General features: G+C 57.8%; 10 protein-coding genes across 10 annotated transcripts; 7 read left to right on the top strand and 3 right to left on the bottom strand.

Moving 5' to 3' along the window:
* Positions 1 to 6: 6 nt before the first annotated feature.
* MKK02DRAFT_35457 (putative CDP-diacylglycerol-serine O-phosphatidyltransferase) lies at positions 7 to 937 on the bottom strand (the record flags this gene model as incomplete). Its single annotated transcript, XM_053089179.1, has 4 exons — positions 7 to 21; positions 81 to 143; positions 191 to 767; positions 813 to 937. 4 exons carry the CDS (start codon positions 935 to 937, stop codon positions 7 to 9), a joined length of 780 nt encoding a protein of 259 aa, XP_052942489.1.
* A 262-nt stretch (positions 938 to 1,199) lies between these two features.
* MKK02DRAFT_41022 (protein regulator of cytokinesis 1) lies at positions 1,200 to 4,234 on the top strand (the record flags this gene model as incomplete). Its single annotated transcript, XM_053091385.1, has 10 exons — positions 1,200 to 1,475; positions 1,527 to 1,580; positions 1,632 to 1,662; positions 1,711 to 2,015; positions 2,073 to 2,393; positions 2,454 to 2,603; positions 2,661 to 2,808; positions 2,993 to 3,225; positions 3,277 to 3,414; positions 3,461 to 4,234. 10 exons carry the CDS (start codon positions 1,200 to 1,202, stop codon positions 4,232 to 4,234), a joined length of 2,430 nt encoding a protein of 809 aa, XP_052942488.1.
* Positions 4,235 to 4,409: 175 nt separating this feature from the next.
* MKK02DRAFT_41021 (uncharacterized protein) lies at positions 4,410 to 6,754 on the bottom strand (the record flags this gene model as incomplete). The annotated part of the gene is made up of 9 exons (XM_053091384.1): positions 4,410 to 4,641; positions 4,710 to 5,117; positions 5,193 to 5,598; positions 5,642 to 5,681; positions 5,732 to 5,861; positions 5,898 to 5,938; positions 6,007 to 6,139; positions 6,203 to 6,257; positions 6,307 to 6,754. The coding sequence occupies 9 exons, from the start codon at positions 6,752 to 6,754 to the stop codon at positions 4,410 to 4,412; spliced, it is 1,893 nt and encodes a 630-aa protein (XP_052942487.1).
* A 915-nt stretch (positions 6,755 to 7,669) lies between these two features.
* On the top strand, positions 7,670 to 9,767 carry MKK02DRAFT_41020 (uncharacterized protein; the record flags this gene model as incomplete). Its single annotated transcript, XM_053091383.1, has 6 exons — positions 7,670 to 7,795; positions 7,861 to 7,916; positions 7,979 to 8,051; positions 8,107 to 8,176; positions 8,254 to 8,554; positions 8,630 to 9,767. 6 exons carry the CDS (start codon positions 7,670 to 7,672, stop codon positions 9,765 to 9,767), a joined length of 1,764 nt encoding a protein of 587 aa, XP_052942486.1.
* A 106-nt stretch (positions 9,768 to 9,873) lies between these two features.
* On the bottom strand, positions 9,874 to 13,054 carry MKK02DRAFT_20608 (uncharacterized protein; the record flags this gene model as incomplete). Its single annotated transcript, XM_053086284.1, has 7 exons — positions 9,874 to 9,953; positions 10,038 to 10,233; positions 10,275 to 11,188; positions 11,244 to 12,126; positions 12,180 to 12,290; positions 12,336 to 12,666; positions 12,723 to 13,054. 7 exons carry the CDS (start codon positions 13,052 to 13,054, stop codon positions 9,874 to 9,876), a joined length of 2,847 nt encoding a protein of 948 aa, XP_052942485.1.
* Positions 13,055 to 13,477: 423 nt separating this feature from the next.
* On the top strand, positions 13,478 to 14,203 carry MKK02DRAFT_30454 (Cell growth regulatory protein CGR11; the record flags this gene model as incomplete). The annotated part of the gene is made up of 3 exons (XM_053088052.1): positions 13,478 to 13,660; positions 13,718 to 14,047; positions 14,096 to 14,203. The coding sequence occupies 3 exons, from the start codon at positions 13,478 to 13,480 to the stop codon at positions 14,201 to 14,203; spliced, it is 621 nt and encodes a 206-aa protein (XP_052942484.1).
* A 440-nt stretch (positions 14,204 to 14,643) lies between these two features.
* MKK02DRAFT_41017 (uncharacterized protein) lies at positions 14,644 to 15,521 on the top strand (the record flags this gene model as incomplete). Its single annotated transcript, XM_053091382.1, has 2 exons — positions 14,644 to 14,994; positions 15,066 to 15,521. The coding sequence occupies 2 exons, from the start codon at positions 14,644 to 14,646 to the stop codon at positions 15,519 to 15,521; spliced, it is 807 nt and encodes a 268-aa protein (XP_052942483.1).
* Positions 15,522 to 16,625: 1,104 nt separating this feature from the next.
* MKK02DRAFT_41015 (uncharacterized protein) lies at positions 16,626 to 17,792 on the top strand (the record flags this gene model as incomplete). Its single annotated transcript, XM_053091381.1, has 7 exons — positions 16,626 to 16,830; positions 16,876 to 17,024; positions 17,071 to 17,139; positions 17,183 to 17,311; positions 17,345 to 17,446; positions 17,489 to 17,601; positions 17,645 to 17,792. 7 exons carry the CDS (start codon positions 16,626 to 16,628, stop codon positions 17,790 to 17,792), a joined length of 915 nt encoding a protein of 304 aa, XP_052942482.1.
* A 61-nt stretch (positions 17,793 to 17,853) lies between these two features.
* Positions 17,854 to 18,790, top strand: MKK02DRAFT_41014 (uncharacterized protein; the record flags this gene model as incomplete). Its single annotated transcript, XM_053091380.1, has 4 exons — positions 17,854 to 17,929; positions 17,970 to 18,192; positions 18,235 to 18,379; positions 18,425 to 18,790. 4 exons carry the CDS (start codon positions 17,854 to 17,856, stop codon positions 18,788 to 18,790), a joined length of 810 nt encoding a protein of 269 aa, XP_052942481.1.
* Positions 18,791 to 19,055: 265 nt separating this feature from the next.
* On the top strand, positions 19,056 to 20,655 carry MKK02DRAFT_41013 (uncharacterized protein; the record flags this gene model as incomplete). The annotated part of the gene is made up of 5 exons (XM_053091379.1): positions 19,056 to 19,206; positions 19,253 to 19,435; positions 19,488 to 20,155; positions 20,203 to 20,514; positions 20,560 to 20,655. The coding sequence occupies 5 exons, from the start codon at positions 19,056 to 19,058 to the stop codon at positions 20,653 to 20,655; spliced, it is 1,410 nt and encodes a 469-aa protein (XP_052942480.1).
* Between the last annotated feature and the right edge of the window lie 16 nt (positions 20,656 to 20,671).

The raw sequence follows: 20,671 nt of genomic DNA, 5'->3' as shown, positions 1-20,671 counted from the left end.
CTTTCGCTATAATTTGGGTACCTGTCGAGTCAGCTTACTCGTCTGCTGCAAGCTGAGACGGAGCTTCCAGCTGGACGTACCTTGAGCGTCTTTGAAACCATCATAGCAGCCCAGGTGGCAAAAATGAAAGAAGCGACGTGGACCTAGAGAGTCAGCTTGGCAACTCCACGTAGGGGCAAACGAAGCTCACATCGCCGTAACCCCCCTTCTCGCCAAACAGAGTCACCAACCCAAACGGCACCGATCCCCCGCCCCGCTTGCCCATCGCATACGCCCCCTTCTTGACGCAATACGCCATCATGCTCGTCAAGAACAGACTCGAGGGAATGGGCAACCCCTCAAAGTACTTGCTCTTCCCGCTCTTGTCGGCCGGGATGAGCGCGACCGTCGCGTTGAACCTCGCCAGCCTCGCCAGACCGCCCGACACAAACAACAGCAGACAAACGCAGTCGAGAGCCGTGCGCAGTCCGAGCGTAAATGCGAGGGTGGCCGGTGCGACGCCGAAGGAAACGAGATCGGCGAGCGAGTCCATTTCTTGGCCGAGCATGGATCCGCCGCCGCGCCATCGTGCGACCTTGCCGTCCAGGGCGTCAAAGCCGAACCCGAGGATAGGGAGGAGGTGGGCAAAGTAGAGGACACGGACGGCTTCGGCGGAGGGGGGTCCGGGGAGGTTGGAGGAGAGGATGAGGTATCGAGCCGAAGAGAGGATGGAGAGGGTTCCGCAGACGCCATTCATGATGGTGATCATGTCTGCGAGGCGGAAGTTGCTGGCTGTGAGCTAAGGCCAGCTGGGGAGAAGGAGGGGAGCTTACCGGACGAGGGAAAAGTGCCCATCATCGTCCTTGTACTGCTGCAGGAGTTTCTTCTTCTCCTCGACGACGGTGGCGCCCTTGTTCTCTGTGAAGGAACGTTTCTTGACTGGTGTAGGCGCAGACATGATGGCTGAGTGTATGGTTCTGGGTAGTGATAGGATGAAGGGCAATAGAGAAAGAGAGTGGATCACTTCGCCGCATACCTGGTCTGATCTTCCTTTGGGTTTGGCTCATGGCCCAGGAATGACGTCAAGCTTAGCACGTGGCAATTGTGTACTCAATTTGATTCCGCTGCCACGCGAGACTGACTTCTCTTTTGGCGTCAACAAACCTTACCTCACCTCTTGGCCTCTCCTTCTCCATTCTACCCTCTATGTTACAGGCAGTATGTCAGCCTACCTAGCCGAACACCTCCCGCATCTCCAGTCGCTACACGCACAACTCGCACTGGACACGACAGCCCTACAAGGGGATCAAGAACGGATCGAAACAGCCATCAAAGCGGCGGTTGAGACGCTTCTCCGAGAGAGGGAACTACAGGTGGATGAGTACAAGGATGTGATTGCGGGGCAGAAGAGACGGCTGGCGTGTCTTGCGAGGGCGGTAGGTGATAAAGGGCGGAATGTGATACAGGAGAGCAGAAGGGAGAGTGTGGAGAATGAGGTGAGTACAAACGGCGAGGGAAATGGGAGGGGGAAGAAGCTGACTGGTCAGAGTTTGCCGAAGCAGTTGGAGAGGCTCGTTAAGCAGTCAGAGGAGCTGGAGAAGGTATGTCATCAGCTACGAACCCCTCAAAGAAGGAAGAAGCTGACTCGGAAGGTATATGACGAACGCCTAAAGCATATCGAAAGTAAGCCCTTTCCTCGTTGATCATTCACCCAACATAGCTAACAGGCAGAACAACAATCCTACCTGAATCAACTCGCCATCCTCCTCGGAGCACCTTTCGAGCCCGCCGCACCCCTGGCTCCGATAGCTTCTGGGTCAAACCACGGCAGTATGGTACCGCCCGCACCTGGTCTCGCTCGGATCGTCAGCGGCACAGCTGCCGGCGGGCGTTTATCTGTCGATCGGAAAGGTCGGAGCGATTCCGTCTCTGTCATCCCTGCGCCTCCAACGGCGGGAGAGGAGGGACTGTACGATGTCAGCGAGGCGGTCACGGGGGAGCTGGAGAGTCGCGTCACTGTCGCGCTCGAAGAAAGGGTACGCTTGTCCGCCCCCAACTTCTTGTATCCGGGAGGGAAGCATACTGATGTCCAGGCGAGCCGCCTAGTCGACCTCGAATCATCAATGCACGACCTCCGTACCCTCCACACCGAGCTCGCGCTCCCCCCGATCCCTCTTTCCCACCCACATCATTTCCCACTCCACCTCCTCCCCAATCGATCCACCGAAGAGACGCCAGGCGCGCAGCAGGGGTATGAGCGACTCCTGGCGAGAGTGGTGACGGAGAAGGTGGGGATGGTTCCTGGTGTGGACGAGGAGGGAGGGGAGAATGAAGTGGAGGGGGATTTGGAGAGTATGCAGGGGGTAGAGCCGGATGTGGGGTTGATTCGGTGGGTGGAGGAGGTACGGGAATTGGTATGTCCGCTGACCTTCTTTCTCAGTCTGAAGAGAAGAGTGGCAAAGCTGATAAGACAGTGGGAGAAGGAACAGGCCACTAGGGCGATCCGGATCCAAGCGATATACGACCAGCTGGAACCCCTCTGGCAGCGATTACAGCTGGATCAGGATCATATTGATCTTTTCATCCAGATGAATATCGGGTGTAGCGAGGCGGCCATCAAAGCGGTGAGCTGGCCTCTTCCCGCCGAGAGATAGGACAGGAACATGAAGCTGACATGGTAGTATGAAGCAGAACTGGAACGATGCCTCGAACTCCGCCGTTCCAGCCTCTCGTCGTTTATCGTCTCTGTCCGCGCCGAGATTGATAGTCTATGGACGGAGCTTATGCTCTCGGACGAAGAGAAGTCGGACTTTGGGGCGTACATCAATGGTGAGTCATATATCTTGGAATGAGATTCGCCACCCCTCCCTCCCCGTCAGCTCGACGATACCCTTCCTCAAACCTTCCTTCCTTCGGCATTCCGCCACCCCTTTCTTCCCTCGCCCAGGGAATATCTCCATCTCTCGCGCCCGTCCTTACCGGTCCTCAGCGAGGGTCCAAGCTGACGAGATAGACGATTACTGCGAAGAATTACTCGCTGAGCATGAAACTTATATCGAGCAGCTCCGCGCAGAGATTGAGAGCAAGGCGAACCTCTTGCCGAAAGTGAGGGAATGGCATGCTTTGGTGGTGGATGAAGATGAGCTGGAGAGGGCGCAGACGGACCCGGATCGGTTCAAGCGGAGGGGAGGGGCTATGTTGCGGGAGGAGAAGTTGAGGAAGAGGGTGACTGTGGCAAAACCAAGAGTAAGCTCGCCCTTCTGTATCCTTTAGCACGGGAGTAAGCTGACCTTTCAGGTGGAGCAGGAGCTGTTGAAGTACTTGCCAGTTTGGGAAGAGGCGAACGAACGGCCATTCATGGTCCAGGGCGAGAGGGTGGTGGATAAGATACATAATGCGTTGGAAGCGAAAGATCAGGCTAAAGAAGCCAAGAAGGTCAGCTCGCCGAACCTCGACTGGGAATACCGAGCTGACTGTATAGCGTATAAGGATGGGTCTTGCACCTACCGCCCCTCCGCCCCGTCCCCTCGCTCCCGCCAAAACAATCCGTCCCACCCCTTTACCCTCCACACGATCTACCGCCTCTTCCCATTCCACGTCTATATCGGGGACGTATGGCCGGAAGAGGGAAGCCCCGACGCCTACGCCGGTCATGATGAGTATGAACAAGCGGCAGAAGGTGGCTCAGCCGCCGTCGGTCTCGCTCGGTACCGGCACGGGGATGGGGACGGGGATTCGACAACCGAGTCGGACACGGATACCCTCCAGCGTGACATCGACCAGTACCTCCAACCGGGTCGTCAGCGGCGGTACAGGCAGCGGATCCGGATCGGGTCTAGGGAGAGGGAGGGATCCGAGTAGCTCGCCTACGCTCGTTTCTTGCCTTCTCCCTCGTCCAGCGCTAAGCGGCAAGCTCGTACCGCCCATATCGTCTAGTCGCATCCCATCCTACGCCGCCACCTCCACGACCAACGCCTCACTATCGATCCCTGGGACTGGAGGAGGTACGTCGGGGAAGGTGCAGGTCCCGCTTCCACCGCTACACGCTATCGCCAAGGCGAACGGGCGGCGGCCGCCTCGGAAGAGCTTCAGGCCGAGGGCGAGCGTCGCGTGTGGGTTTGGGTTTATCAGTGGGGTCGAGGTGGGAACAAGCGATGAGGGGGATGGGGACGGGTATGGGCATGGAGGGCAAGGAGAGGGGACGGGGATGGACATGGAGATGATGGAGGAGGAAGAGGGGGATGTGTTCGAATGACGTGAGAGAGAAGGTGGAGACTTGATCTGATTGGGCTTGAGATTTGTATACTGCACCATGATTCGCCCGAAGCATGCTCTTATAGCGTCAGACCCGAAACCGAACAACGGATCATCAAAGTCAACGATGCTGTACGTCCACATTGCATATGGGATACTGGACGGTGAATACCTAGCTAGAACTCCCACATGATATCATCATCGGCTTCTCTGTCTCGCACAGCTTCCCATGTCGGCCAATCCCACGCCCCTCGCGCCATTGGCAACTTGTTCTTTCCCATCCAGAATCGCTTCCCTTTCTTCCTCTCCATCTCTTTAGCCTGTCGGTCCTCGTACTCGATTTGCCGGAGAACCGAGTAATGGCATTTGTGTCCAGGTGAAATTTGCCGAGGTCGGCCTAGGTGGAACCTTTGGTCGGTCAGCGCAGCATCAAGTGCGAGAGCAGTGTCAGGGTAAAAAGAGGATATTGAACTTACATGAGGCCATCCTTCTTCGGGTTCCCGCTCGCCGAGTACTTTCTCCGCCTCACCAGTATCGCCTCAAGAGCATGGTACGCCCCCTTCAGACTTTCGTTCTTTTTCGCCGCCATATCAAGGGATGACACCGCCCCGTCGCCGTGTGAACCGTATGAGTCCCAAAGCGCCAGGACTGTTGCGAGGCCTTCCAGGTGACCTTGATCGACGTTCTCCGGTGCGTTGCCCGGCTGAAACAGAGCACGGATGTGTTCGGCCTGGTCCGCGTGGAAGGGATCCGCCGGTGACTTTGATAGGGCCGCACGCAGGAAAGTTGGATTCCAGAATTCGGGCGCGACGCATGATAGGTGGTCCGTCATACCCTCCAGACTGAGCCGTATCCCGCTTCTGGCTGCTTCGCGTAACATCCATCTGCGCCATCAGCGCCAGCCCGCTTCTTAATAAGCTACAGGGCCATGTCGTGATACGCCAAAACGCGTAACGTACCTGAAGGGGATGTTGGACAAGCTCGGCTTCCCGTTTTCCTCACCTCCTCCGCCAACGTCCGAATGACACCCCGCGAACCAACACTCGACGCGGCCCTTGACCGTGATGGGACGTGTTCCGCTCCGTTCGACAGAGACGATGTGCGTACCGAGGACCTTGTTCAAACCCCGCTGCGAGCTTCTCACGTCCTTGAGTAGATCCCTGACTTGGTTGGTATCGAGGCCGGGATGGTCCGCGCGTGCCACATAGTCAGATATGAGCGTAGCCCATTTTCTGATCTGCTGCAATTCGCCATAGGCGCCATGGTGCTGGAAGTACTCTGGGGAGAAGCGGGAGCGGTGCTCGTCGAGGGCTAGCGCCTGCCGAAATATGCGTACTTCCTGCGGGGCCGCCGCGGAGGGGATGACTGAGATAAGCTCGAGATTGTACGTGTGAACCGGGTTACTCACTGGGAAGACGAAGCGGGCCGCCCAAAGACGAGACCGAGTCCTGTCCGTCAGCAAAAGGTATTGGTATCATCTGGTTATCTCATGACGCACCCAAACGCCCATAAAGTAGACACCCGCTAAACGCTCGCGCATAGCTTTCCGGAATCTCGTTGGAAGCTGAATCCCCTTTACGGTCTCCACATTGAGCTCAGACTTCTCAGCTGTGCAGAGATCATACAGCCTGCATGATTCAGTTGAGGGTCTCCTCGAAACCTACGGATGTATCAGATATGTCTGGTCGGACCTAAGGATCAATGGCTGTCAAATCAGCTCCACTCTACCCGTCGAGCCCACAACAGTGGCCCCCGGGGAATAACGAAACTCACCCACTGCAACATCGCTGCCAAAACCCTCACGGCCCAGGCACCTCTCGAGTAGCCTATAAGGTACACTCTATCGTTCGGTCGAGATTCCTTGACTAGGATCTCGTAGGCTTCGCAGACCTGCTTGTCGAGCCCGCTGCGAATCATCAGCGGTGTCCCCGGTACAGCTGGAACACTTTGGCAAGAGCAGGATACTCACCTTCCGAACGCAAGATTCTTTGCGCGAGTGACTAGATTCTGCTTTGAATCTGTGCCTGTTTGATTAGCGCGGCACAAAGCAGGGTCCGTTGAACCCAAACATACCCAGGCCGGTGATGTAGAAGACCAGCTGCGTCGCATCTTTCAGAAGGACGTTGTATGTCTTGGCTACATTGGTATTTTTGTCTCCGATCTTATTGCCGGTACCGTCGATGCAAATGACGATGTTGCGGTACTCGCTGCCATTGGAGATGGGCGGTGGTCCGAAGGGCGGTGGTGCCGGCCAGGTAGCTGGTGCCGCCTGAGTGGCCGCGCCCGGCTGGGCGGCTGCTTCTGCCTGGGCGACTGGAGTGTCCCAAAACAGGCCGAGATCGGGACGGAGGATTGGGGCTGACGGACGGGCGGCTTGGTCGCCGACGTGCGGTGGAGGGTGTTCGGGCCAGGGTCGGTTTATCGTGGTGGGCGGCATATCATCTTCAGAGGTGTCTGACGCAGCTGGACCGATCGAGGTGTAGGAGCGGGACAATGCAGGACCGTCGGAGATCGCGTCCATGCTGGCGTGGGCGTGACTCAAAGAACGTCAACTGTGCAGTGAGATTATCTCTCGACTCGGTTTTAGTCAAGCAGAAACGAAGCTGGGCGCTCGGACAGAGTCAGATCGGTCATCTGGGCTCTTCGGGTGCCTGTCCAAGAGATCCAAAGGAGTTGAACGAGTCAGCCTAGTCAGCTCTCGCGCACCGGGGGCCAGGAGAACAATATCTTGCTCCCAGAGTCCCAGCTCCCTCCCTATTTCATATTTTCAGCTCGACGACTTTGCGTCTGCTGACCGAACAGCGAAGATGTCCCTTCGATGGCTGTGATGTAGTGTCAGTCTGCAGACCTGCATGAACCTCTCACTCGAAGCAGATCTTCCCGATGTGGGGTCTCCAAGTGCTCGGCCGTCCATCCCGGCCGTGACGTTGTGCCTGAGCTCTGAGCCTGAGCTGTGCCTGACGGCGGTGCTAACGTGCAAGCGTGACAACGCTTTCTTTTCACCTTGTCCATCTCTTCTATACTGTCGGATCTAGTAGAGCCCGCGGCTTCGCCTGCTTCCTAGGACGACGCTGTCGAGCAGCCAAGACTGCGCGAAGCTCAGCCTCGGCGATATCACTCCCCCACCCTCCTCCTCCTCCTCCTCGCTGTTTCACGTTTCACACCGGAAAAGGGGTCCCGGAGTAGGTCGTTTCGCCCCTATATAGCGAGCTTCTGTTTACAGCGACGAAGATCAAAAAGTAATTGGCGCGTCGAGAGTCCTTCCCCGTCCCGCATTGAAGGACATCACCTACACACTCCTTTCGGATACTGCGGTTCTGATTGTGTCTTGAATCGAAACAGACACCGCTTGACTATTGCACTACGAAAGGGTCCCGATCTCGACATCTCCCAGGTCTATACGCCACACTTCTCCATCCACGCGGAAGGCCGTACGATGATTCCCCTCTTCCTCGCCCTGGCACTAGGGCTCGGTCCCGCCTCTGTCCGATCGCAGACGGACGCGACGCCCGGACCTGGGAAATTCTTCTTTATGTGGCCGACGCAGGTATCGCAGTGTCAGGTGAGCCAAAGGCCGACCTACCTATCTTGAGACTAGATTGGCGGGGGCATGAGCTGATGATTCAGCTTGTCAATCTGACTTGGGGAGCTGGAGCGGTCGCGCCATTCCAAGCTTGGGTCGTGTGAGTTCAGGAGCTCTGCCTATTTGAAGCGAAAGGGGCAGTGGGAGCTGATAGCTGTGCAGACCAATAGGTCAACAGCCTTTCATCTACCAGATACCAGCTTCAGCGTATTCAAATAACCAGGGGTTCTATCAGGTCAGCTGGAGTGGTCCCAAACTCGGTAGTCGAGACCTTGAGCTGATCCTTCCAGATACAAGTCCAGCTTAATCAGGGGACGAACTACGTGATGCTCATGTCTGACGCCCGAGGCGTCGGATCCGGTAAGTCTGTTGTCCTGCTCGTAGACCTGTGCAGAGCGGTGTCTACGCGCCTACAGATGGACTTGGCTGACCTTCAGGCGGCACTTCCGCCCTCCAAATCGTCTCCTCCTCTCCTGACACCTCCTGCCTCAACACCGCCTCCCGCAATCAAACCGCCAAAGCCTTCTCCTACTCTGTCGCCGGGCGCGCCCAACAGTGCTCCAACGGGTTCGAAATAGCCTGGGATGGCAGTTCCGCGAATGCGCCGTACAACTTTACGGTCATTCCGCTCACGCAGCGGTATTACCCGTTTGATGTGGTGCTCGAGCAGAAGAGCGGGTGGAGTACCGACTGGGTGGTTAATATGACGACGGGGACCAGGTTTACGGTGGTGATGAAGTGAGTCAGCCTCCTGCGCTAGGCCTGTAATGAAGAGAAAGGATGGACGTTCGAGCTCGAGCTGATACTTTGCAGCAACAAGAACGGGTACGGTAGAGGCGGCGCAGCAGGCATTTACGAAGTCGCCAATACCAACAACACTCCCTCCTCCTGCGTTTCCCAAAGCATCATGGGCACGGGCGCCTGGCCCATCGGGGTAGCCACCAACACCCTACCGGTCGCTACCCGACCCGCCCAGACTCTGGCATACGGCAATAGCGGCGGCGGCGGGGACAACGGCTTCGGCGCCGCTATCGCCGGTATAGTCGTCGGATGCCTCGCAGCTCTTGTTATCGCCGGCGTGACGATCTGGTTCTGCCTCCGCCGGCGACGGCGGCTCAGGATGGGTCTGGACGCGAGGGGGAATAAGCGGAAGGCGGAAGAGGTGGACCTGGCGGATGAGATTGATGATGGAGATACAGATGGACAGGGGTATAGTGATGCCCAAGTGGGGATGCCGGTCGTTTCGCCGTACCCTACCAGTGCGAGCGGGGGAGGAGGGAGGTACTCGGCTGTACCTGGAGAAGAGAGGAGGGGGAGCTTTGGGGTGTCGGAAGGAGGGACGATGACTTCGGCGGGAGTGGCGGGTGTGGGCGCTGCGGCTGGTGTCGGCGGGAGAGGGTCGATGGGGGAGGATAGGGAGCGGGAGCGAGAACGTTGGGAAGGGAACGGGGTGGCTGGTCCATTACCGTCGAAATCGCCTCTCGGACCCGGATCCAGCGCGGCAGGTACGAGTACGGCGGTATCGCCTCATCAATTGTCCCCGCCTGTCTCAAGGACGGGCGGCTCGAACGACTCGGTACCTTCGCTCAAGAGGGATACGCAGAATATGCTGGGTCTGCCACCTGGTGCTGGCGCTGGCATTGGCTTGGGCGATGGCATAGGCGGAGGCGGGGGGATGCGTGTGATGAACCACGATCATCCGGATTATCTCCCAGCTATCCCAGTAGGGGCCGGAGGGAGCGGGAATTCCCGAGGAAGTGGGAACAGACAGTCGAGGGAGGATAGACAACCGCAGTTCCGCAGACATGCGGACGCGGGGAGGGTGGAAGATGTCGTAGATCTCCCACCGCTGTATACGGATGTCCCGAGGGAGGGGCGGCTGGAACACGAGGTGGATGTGGGGGAACGCACAGGCTTAGCGCCGGACAGTCCTAGGTATACGGGGAGATAGGACGTTTCAAATGCGTCAACGCCAGGCTGGAAGTAGCTGGCCTGTATCTAGAGAGCATATAATGTAGCACTTTGAATGACACTGCAGCCAACAGATAGATGTTGCATCACGACGCGATACTGACTAGCCCAAACCGTTTCCCAGGCTTGGCGACCGCGATCGGACTTCTGAACTCTGTCGTCCCCGCTGATTTTGCCTCGCCCTCCCCAGAGCCAATTCCAGGAGCAGCGATCCGTCCTAGTGGCGCACCGAAGCGAAGGAGTTGTGCACGCGTATCGGCCGGTCCGCGCGTTTTGGCGGGTGCAGAAGTCGCGGATAGGTCAAGCGAGGGAGTCAAAGTCGGCGGAAGATGAGTGAGTATTGGGTGGAGGATGAGTTGGACGCGCCGGAGAGATTCAGCGAGGATAGGTGAGAGGAGCGGAGGGAGGGTAGTTTGGTATGATTCGGGTATCTGCGGTGTGAGCTTCTGAGCCATATCGACTGGATGGTATGCAGCTGCTAGCTCACCCTGTTCAACATCCCTTGTACCGCCGCATCATCCGCCACCTTTCCGCCTCTGACCAAACACAAGAACCCCAGATCGACTACAGCCTGCACGCAGCTCTCATCCTTCATCTCCGCCCACCCTTCTAACTCCAGCGCAGAGTCCACGAACCCCTCCACAAGCTGCCTGACCACCTGTTGCTGCTCCTCCCCTTTCCCATCGGGCGAAGGTGGAGAAGGTGGAATTCCGAGGTGTCGAATGGCCTTGACGAGTGAGTTGAGTGTAACGACCACGGAAGCGGATGGGGAGATTGGATGGGGGCCTTGCCATGATGCGAGAACTTCGCGTGGGCCGCGCAGGGGACTGAAGAGGGGAGTGAGGTGTGTGAGGGCGGTGGTGATGCTTGTGGTGCGCCAGGAGGAGGTGGAGTCTGCGTGGAGAGAGATGAGGGACGTCAGGATCGGGTCTGGTAGGTCAGCTTGGTTGAGCAACAATCCCGCGCAACGCAGCTCACCTGATGATGTTTTGGGACGACCGGAAAGATCCTCGAGGAACGTGGATTGTCTCGCCAAGAACAGCGCTACCCGCCCAACCAACAACTCCGCATATACCCGCTTCTCCCCTCCGTCCTCCATTTCTCTCAGTCCGTCAAGAGAGGCACGAAGCACCGCCACAATCCGCTCCAGCGCATCCGCCACCAACTCGGTGTACACCCCTACCAACCCCTCCGGCAGACCCCTCACGTCTGACTGTAAAGCCCTCGCTTGATCCTCCAGCACGCTCAACACCCGATCGAGAAGCGGCGTGCGGTAGACGTTCCGCTTCTTCACGCCAGCCATGAAGGTCGGGAACGAGACGGGGTTGGGAATGTTGAGTGTTGCAGAGGCGACCGAGGGGAATGTCATTGCTGAGAAGACGTATTTCTCGGGATTGATATCTGGGGCATCAGCTAGTCTTCTCCGATCGAAAGAAATCGCCAGTGGAAGACATACCGCTCTCGTTCCCCTTGGATTGGATCTCCTCGACAGCCCTTCCTACTTCCCGTTCTGTGGTATGCACCAGGTCCGAAAACCCCGCTATCCAGATCCCCCTCGTCCTCGCTCCCCACTCATCCTCCAACGCTTTCCCTATTCTCCCCTCAAACTCCCCCTCGCCTACCGCCCGGACCAAACTCCCTCTTACAGCCCATACAGCCTGAGCGGAGCTCAAATCCGCCAACCAAGCAGGCGCCGCTCCGCCCAATATCCCCAGTCCGTCACTCTGCCACTTCTCCAGCTGAGTATCAAGGTCCGGGGATTGAGGCGGTGTGATGAACGGAGTGAAGCCCGTTATCGATGCCGGGAGGTGCCGAAGCAGGATCTGAGAGGAAGGGAGGGACCGAAGGATTCGGATGGTAGTAATGGGAGGTACATCGGAGGTAGAGGGGGACGAGGGGTCGTTGAAAGGTAATGAGATCGAAACCAGGCGTGACGCTCGCCTAGTATGTGTAGAGGAGGATGAGCGCCGGAGTGGGGTGTGCTGAGTGATGGTTGGGGGGTTGATGTCGCCTTTTTGGACGAGCCGGATAAGCTCTTCCAGAAGGCTCTCGGAGCGGTCGGACTGTTTCGCGAAGACTTGGTGGGCAGCTTCGGAGGTGCTTAAGAGGCACTGGACGGCTGAGCCGAGGACGTCACCGATGGACGGACCGGCTGGCGGTAGGCTAGGTTCAACCGATTTGCCTGTCCGCGATGACGGGCCGGGAGCGGGTGCCGAGGCGGTAGGATGGGCGAGTAGGTCTCGAAGAGCTAGGGATCGCTGGCTGAGCAGTAGAGATAGCGCCTCGGGGACGGGGAGATTGTCGAGCAGCACTATTGTCAAAAGAGTTTCCGCTAGAGTCTGCGGACGTCAGCTTATGGGCAGAAGTCATTTATCCGACCTTCGAAGCTTACCCTGGTCTCTATTTTGTCCTTGGACCTGAGCTTCTCTGATGCCCGCTGTACGATCTGCGCTCTGAACGGGACAAGCACCTCCCATTGCTTGGCCAATAGCGGTTGATACACCTTCAGGGTCAGCTAAGGCTCTAGTAACGGCACCTCTCAGCTCACCTCGCTCGCTTCTCCCATACCCGCCAATCCTTCCTTGACCACCCTCGCCACGAGCCACAACCACCCCGCGCGCAACACCTCCCCTTCCGCAAGGTACGCATACAGCGCTTCCGGCGCGTCTAGGAGGAGTTTCATGTGCGCCGCGACCGGGAGGAGGGTCATGACGTCCTCTGTGTCGGAGACTTGAGTAGAGTTCTCAGCTGTGATGGCGATATCGTCCGCGTTGGAGCAGGTGTTGGCTACTGTCCGGAGGGAGTCTGAGAGGTGGAGGGAGGCGGTCCGGAGGGTAGATATTTGGGTAGCGGAGGTGAGGAGGTCTCGATACCGTGTTCTAGCAGTGTCAGCTTAACTAGTCCGTATGATCGTTATAGAAGCTGCGCCACTCACCCGACCATAGCCCTCAGCTCTGACTGCTTATCCAGAGCCTCCTGCCTCATCTTCCCTTCCACCCTTCTGACCTCCAACACCGGCAGCTTCCTAAACACCTCGTCCGGCTCCACATTCCCCCAATCCCTCTCTCCCTCCTTGATCAATCCCTTCTCCGCCATCCGCCTTGCCCGACGCTTGTAGTCCGGCGTGGACGCGCCTGAGTCTGAAGGCAATACCGACGAAGAAGAGATATGCCTTAGATTCGGATTTGGCGTGTATTGTCGGCTGGCCGAGTAGGCGGAGGAGGCCTTCGTAGGTGTGAACTCGGCGAGGGAGCTGAAGGTGGACATGATACTTTGTTGTCGCGCATTACGGGGTGGACCGGAGGGACGGGAGGAGCTCGAAGCGGTCGGCGAGAGCTGGGGAAAGGGGTCGAGGGAGCGGAAGCTGCTTGGTGGGGAGATAACCGAGGGGCCTCCATTTCTTTGCGAGGCCATCTTTGCGCGGCTCTTTGTGATAGATCCTGCCGCGCCGATACCGACCGTGTCGCTGACAGAAGTGTGCGTGCTAGAGGGCGATAAGGCATCAACAGGGTTAGGGAATGAGGAGCTGGCGGTTGCAGGCGGACTAAGAGAGACGCATATGGAGACAACCGTGGGAAAGTCAATTCGCCCGCACCAGTTTCCGCTCACCCAACCCAGAGCTATCTCTCTCCCTACAACCCTCATCCCTACGCCGCCTCAACAGCTAAATTAGCTATACAACTAGCCACAATGGAGTCCTACATCCTTCCTCACTTCCCCGCCGAAGTCCGCGCGGTCCATATCGCGCTCTTCCACGACCTGACCAATGCGCCCGAAATTCGCAAACGGCTGATCGCTGCTGCGACCGCCGAAGGCCAAGAAGGAGACGAGGCGAGAGCAGAAGTGGACTTTGGCTTTGTCGAAGCTAGCACTGTCAGTCTATAGTCTCCGGGATACGATGCCAACGGACAGGCGAGCTGATGCTTCTAGATCGTATCTCGAGAACACCTCCTCACCGCCATCCAAACCACCCTTCTCAATGCCCTCACTCCGACCGGTCTCCAGACCCGCTCACATAATATCCACTCGGAGCTCCTTCTAGCCCTCTCGCCAAACAACAACATCACCGACTCGATACGCCGGCACGGTCTTTCAGATAAGACGACGGAATTGCTTGTTGTGCGGATAGAGCCAGAATCTGGAATGGGGAAAGGGAGGGCAGAGGAGGTATGGAGGGAGATTGAGGAGGTGGTCAAGGGGAGACTGGTCAGTGTGGATGAGCTTGAAGGTGGAAAGACAGATTGGAGCAGGGTGGATAAGGTGAGCTGGGCTCTGCTTCTCGAACTGCAATCTCAGCTGACATGTCAGATCTACAAGCTGAGCGAAATGAACGCACTCAAGCTGCCCCCGGCAGAGCTGCTGGCGCTCAAGAAGGCGGCTGTCGTCACCGCGGTCGCAATCAAGTCGGTCACATAGCCTGACGAAGCGGGAGAAGTCGGCATCACAGCTGCAGCCACGCGCATGGGCGCATCCCCCCGGATCAGCACGAGTAGGCGCGGACCTGTTGGGCAGGCTCGCGGGGCGCGTCGCTCTTGCTGTAAACGATTGAACCAAGGCAGAAGAGTGACTCGTCACCCGCGCCGTGGCGGAGCTGCAGGCGTCATAGGTGGCGAATGTATAGCGGAGACCATTGACTCGGTATATCATTGCCCTAGCTCCTCCTGACCACAGGGCAATTTGCGGCGTCTCATCATTTCTGACCAGTCCATTGAATCACTGAAACATTTTTGATCACTGATCACTGATCACTGATCACTGATCACTGATCACTGATCACTGACGTACTGGTCCGTTCGGACAACGCGCTACATGCATCCGGATCTTCCCCCTTTGAGCCCCATGTCAGCCAGGACGCCATGTTTGAGGGAGCTGACGATGGCCATGGGGATGAGACGGACGAGGAGGAGGATGATGATGATGATGAGGTCGAGGATGGGGATGGCGCGGATGGGGGAATTGGGTCGGATATGGAGGAGGGGTCAAACGATGGAACGGATGACAGAATAGATGGGGAGGGTGACGAGGATCTCCCGGATGATCAGCTGGATGATGAGGAGCTCGAGGAGCGTCAGATACGCCGAGCGGCCGAGATTGAGGCAGACGAGGCAGCGGCGGAAGAGGCATACAGCACGGTGGAGAGAGAGTCCCTGGCGGAGGCGCTAGAGCAGCTGAAGCGGCGGAAAGAGGCCGACAGGGTCGGGAGGAGCGTTTATGAGGATGCTTTGCTTCTCACGTTCATCCTCTCCATCAATAGACAGGGTACCAGACTGATGATCAGAGCACAACCAATCCTTGGTCGAAATCCAGCAAGTCCTTGTCGACGCTTAGCGTACCACCTCGTTCTTCCAAAAGGCAGGCCGGTATGACAAAGCGGAGCAAGGCCCTATCCAAGCAGTACTATCCCACCGCCAACATGCTCAGCCCAGATGCAGCTCGACGCGTCATTGCGACCGCGGCCGACTACAGCCCAGTCTGGGATGACAAATGCAAGAAGGGGGACTTCCTCTTCTACATTCCTCGCGAGGAGCAAATGGCCTGCCTCCTATGCGGTACCGGTCGACTCACTCCGCGCCGCAAGCGCTGGTCGCAGGTGCCATACTTCCCCATCACCCCTCGCCTCGCCGCCCTTATGTCCAACTCCAAGTGGTATGAAATTCTTCTTATCGGTCTACCTTTCTCGGCTCGGCCGACCTGTACGGCGATACCTTCCTTGGTTCAAGGCATCTGGATCTGAAGGAACAAGAGGTCAAGGTAGACGGGAAGGGGTTGGGTTTCAAATACTTCGATCATCGGATGGACATGGCGATGAGCGTTTCCGGTGATGAAGTGGGCGTACGGAAGCGTCAGAGCTGAAGACGCAGGACGGGAACAAGAAGGGAGGTATCAACCCACTTATTCTGATATGAGCAACAGAAGCCTGCCACCCGACATTCGTAACCAGATCGCCAATATCCAACCCGTCATTTTCTTTGACGGTCATCCTCGCAACATGCACTCCTTCATGCGCCCCTTGGTCGAAATATCGCCAAAGACGGGATACGCGCGGTCGACCCCACATCCTCGGCCGATCCCGCCAAGCGGTCGTGCTTCACGTTCCGGGTATATCTCCTCGACCTCTTCAGTGACCTGCCGTTCAAAGCCCAGATGACAGGCTTCGTCGGTCACAACGGTCAACATCCCTGCACGTATTGCAAAATCGGCGGGACCCATTCCCTTTACCACAAGCATACGTACTTCCCTCTCTCACCACCTCGCGGCTCCTCATCGCCCTCGTACGACCCGCTGGCCCTCCCTCTCCGTAAGCACAAGCGCTTCATCAAAGCTGCCCGCGGGTGGAAGAGCCTCGTCGGGACGGATCGGAGGCTGCGACAGAGCGCGAGATCAAGAGGACGGGGCATGGGCCTGGCTGAGTTTCGCTGAGTATAGAGCTGATACCCAGGTTGTCGAGGCATGCGCGCTATACCTCACGTTCTTCTATACCGGGGCCAAATCTTCAGAGGAGGTCTTGCCCGCATGATGCCCATCTCTTCGGAGCGGACGTGGCTCGATAATTCATGGGCCACGCTGCGGGTAGTCTTGGCCTCGAACGTTTCTACCTCTTGTCCCCAGTCGAGATGGAGGTACTCCGGGGTCTCGTCCATGGCGACGAGCGGAACGAGCTCGTGTGGACGGCGCTGGCGTGGAAGCGGTGAGCTACCCGTTCTCATCGATGGATTTCGCTGATTGACAGTCGAGGTGCAGGCGTGGATGGGGTGGGATTGACGTGGAAGATGCGCTGGATGAGTTAGAGAGAATGGAGGAGGAAGGGGGGGAGGCACTACCGGGTATTCGGGTGACAATGGAGGAGGCGAAGCGCAGCGTGGACGAGGAGATGCGGACCCGCCTATTCGAGATCTCCAGGTTGATCCCAAACGGGACTCATCGGGCGGCGCAGCGACATTATGCGTTCGCCGAAAGCTTCATCTCGGCGCACGAAGGCGGACGCGGAGCTGTGGGAGGAGGGGTGATGGTCGGTCGGGAAAGGGAAGCAGAGTCGTTGACCGGTGAGTGCAACTGTTATCGAATGATGAGCGGGGCTTATTTTGCAGAGCGACTTTGCGAGTACTTACACCTCCGCGTACTGAAGTTGAAGAAGCTCTCGGAAGATGGAGCGCCTGTCCTGAGAGAGGGGTCGAACGAGGAGGTGTACATGAGCAAGAGATCTCTCCACCTGCTCCAGCAGTATGCGGCAAAGCTGGTGAGTGGACGTTGCGTATCGAAATAGCTCTAGCTGATTTCTTAAGCTCGAGATGATGGCGTACCCCCCTCTTTCCCCCGTCCAGGCGTACGAAGGGCGAAAGCTACTGAGATCGGTATGTCCCCGTATCGGTCAGGTCTGCAGTAGCTGATGAGCAGTACGAAGGGGTCCTCTGCGCTGCGATGGGCCTAAGGGATGAAGGTCGCGAGAAGATGGCGGTGTACCCGGAGGAGATGAAGGTGTTGGTGGAGGAGGCGATGGGTGGTACCACTACGGCGTGGGCCTGGGTGAGTTGCGCTGGGTGTGGAGCTGATAGGCAGGTCGTAGAGGCATGTGCGCTGTATCTGACGTTCTTCTACACCGGTGCCAGACCCGGGTTATTGCTCACGTCGAAAGCATACGACGAGTATTTGCAATGGGAGGTGAGTTCTTATACCAGCTGTGGGGGCTGCGCTGATCTGCAGGGTGTCAAGTTCATCCCCCAAAGGGACGAAGATGGCGACTTTGCTGGCTTCGACGTTGTGGTGACGCTGCGTAACTGGAAGGGGAGGCATGGGAATGATGCCCAGCCGCTCATGTAAGCGTTTCGAATGACGTGATGATGCGAGCTGACATTCCAGCATAAGGTACCCGATTAGGACGGTGATGCGCTCGGAAGATCTGCTCTTGGATCTCGGCGTATTCCTCTTTTCACATGGTTCCGGTGCGGTATCTTCGGCTCGCGGTCGCTCGACGACCTCTTCGATGCCGAAGAGAGTTCGGATGTGAGCCGGGGAGGTCACAAGATCGGGTGTTCCTGGCGCGCTCGTCGAGGTCGGGATTGGGCACAATGCCGCTGGGGAGGGAGGCGGCGACGAATTACCTCAAGGAGTTGCTGGTTTCGTCGGGATTGGGGGGAGGGGGTTGTAAGTCGGCCTTCTGGTATGATGGGTCGTGCTAACAAAGTAGAATTCGGCGAAACCTTGTACATCTTCAGGCGAGGCTTCGCCAGGATGATGACCATCCTCTTCGGAGCGGAGGTCGCTCGTTACTTCATGGGCCATGCTGTGGGTAGCCTCGTCCTCGAGAAGTTCTATCTGCTGTCCCCGGTCGAGATGGAGGTGCCCCGGGGTCTCTTCGACGGCAACGAGCGGAACGAGCTGGTGTGGACGGCGCTGGCGTGGAAGCGGTGAGCTACCCTTTCTTATCGATGGATTTCGCTGATTGGCAGGCGAGGCACGGGCGTGGACACCGCCAAGATGACTTTGGCCGAAGCGGCGCGGAGATCGCCCATCGTGGCGGCGCTGGCCAAAAGAAGGCTTTTGCTCAAAGCGAGTTTGGCAGGAGGGACTGATGGTTGGAAGCGCATGCGGCCTGTAAGTTATTCATTTACAGTGTTGTGCCGGGGCTGATGATGAAAGTTCTCCGATATGAGGCAGATCAAAAGCCTCAATCAAGAGCACCTCCCAGCGCTGATCCGGCGGTATGACAATCAGCTGCGCCGCTGGGTCCGATCGCTGAGGACCAACGTATACGAGTCGGCGGCGGATCGCGACCTCGCTGAGCTCGCCGACGAGGCGTACGAGGAGATGAGCCGGGGGAAGGACGACGGGTCCAGCAAGCTCTTGGATGCTCTGCACCAGAGGCTGGTGGCGCAAGAGGCGGCGTTCTTGGGGAGTGGGGAGATCGCTGGCGGCGCGGAAGGCGGGAGGGGTGATGAGGTGGAGATGGAGGGTGTCACCGTGGAACTCGCTACGTCCCTGATCGATCAGCGATCAGCGGGATAGCAGCTATCATATGCCTCTGGAATGATTGGTTCCTACACTGTGATCACTCGAGGCTGTATCCGCCTGCGGCTGATTACGCATCTGCCTGCAGCTGCATCTGCTACACATTCCTCGCCAACGACTCTCCCATTACGGCATGACTTGAAACGCGGTCGCGAATCGCCGGCTATCGCCGCTGCTCAGACCATCAACCTTTTGCCTTGCGAGGTTATGAGCCACCTATCACGCACACACCTATACAACACAGAAGACGCACATCAATCCTATGGCTATCATTGAAGAGGTGCAAGATGAAGAGGCGGCCCCTGCTATCGCCACTCCAAGCAGGACTGAAATGATGAGCACGCTGCGAGCACTTTCGGCCAAATTGCGTTTGCCCGAGGACCTCCTTCCGGGATTTATGGACGATGAGGATGGTAAGCTCTTCCTACCACCGGCCAGCTCGCGTACTGATCATGTCAGATGGTTCCAATGCTGTATACTGCCGCACGTGCAGATCCGTACTGCAGGATATGGTCGCGTCAACGGAGAATCCGGCATGGGAGGAAACCGGACTGGAGGAACAAGGGGAGATCTTTGGCGTGGTGACTAGACTATACGGGGAGGACGGATGGACCTCTGCAGAGATCAGAACTTTGATAGGAGGTCAGCTGGAGTACCTTCGCCGAGTCTTCGGGGCAATGAGCTGACAGGCCAGACCTCGCACGCGACGTCGATACCGCCCAACTCGCGCAGTACCTCCTCACCCACGCCCTCCGCCCTTACTTCTCCTCCACCCACCCCATGCTCAACCCCTCCACCTCTCGTGCCCTCTCGAGGCCCGCTGGCGGTCCTGAGGCACTATCAGACGCCCAAGACGCTGCGGCCGGAACCTGGAAAACTTACGCCGCATGGGGAAACTACAATATCCTCGCGTGGTGCTGTGCCCAAATTCCGCCGGCGGATCTACCGGACAAGATCGGTCTCGTCCTCCCTCCGACTCTGATGATGATGGACGACTCGGACCCTGCGTGGCGTGGTCGAGGGGCATGGGTGCTCAGCAAGTGGATCGGGGGGATTCCGACCTTGACGATGAAGCGGATGGGGATGGACACGCTGCTCCTGAAATCGCTCATCCATACGCTGTCACTGCATTCGATTACACCGCTGCCGCACGTCATGCCACTCACGCTGGAGCTGATTGGGCGAGCGAGCGAGGGGGAAAAGGAGGCGGAGCTGCTGAGCGAGGTGATGGATAAGGCGGTATTGACGGGGTGGATGTACGCGCCCAGCGGGGCGGAGGGGAGGGTGGTTCTCACGCAGGTCGCGAAGGATCTGGAGCAAATTTGTGGAGTGCTGGGAGCGGGCATACTGAGGTGGATGAAGGTATGTCTGGGCTTATCCAGCTTGAGTGATTGAGCTGATAATGCTAGTCTATCATACCAAACCTTCTCCAGCCCCTGGCTTATCCGCCGACACCAGCCGTCTTATCCCACTTCGAAGCCAACCTCTCTGCCCTCCTCTGCGTCATGCGAGTCACCGCTCCTACCGGTCGAGTCCCGAGATGGCGCGGACAGATCCTCGATGTCCTCTCGCGCCTCTGTATTCATCTCGACGAGAAGGAAAAGGAGGATGCTGCGATCTCGCGAGGGCAGCGGAATAGAGTGTCCATATATGGAGGATTGAGGGGACGGGTGGAGGCGGTGTTCGCGCTACTCGCCGAGCTTTGCCCCTCGGTCAAGCAGGTGAGTGTGAATGGGAATCTGTGGCCGAGTCGGGCTGATAAGCAGGACGAGTTTGCCCGGTTGATCAAGCTTGACCACTCTGTATTCGATCCCATCGTTGGACGTACCATCGTCGGGACGGGAGAAGGAGTGAGAGCATGAAATGTCTAAGCTGGAG

The sequence above is a fragment of the Dioszegia hungarica genome (genome assembly GCF_025882075.1).
Source record: "Dioszegia hungarica strain PDD-24b-2 chromosome Unknown MKK02contig_25, whole genome shotgun sequence".
In the NCBI taxonomy this organism is placed as follows: domain Eukaryota; kingdom Fungi; phylum Basidiomycota; class Tremellomycetes; order Tremellales; family Bulleribasidiaceae; genus Dioszegia; species Dioszegia hungarica.
Note: the sequence above shows the minus strand (reverse complement) of the source record. Positions and strands in the feature narration are given on the sequence as shown.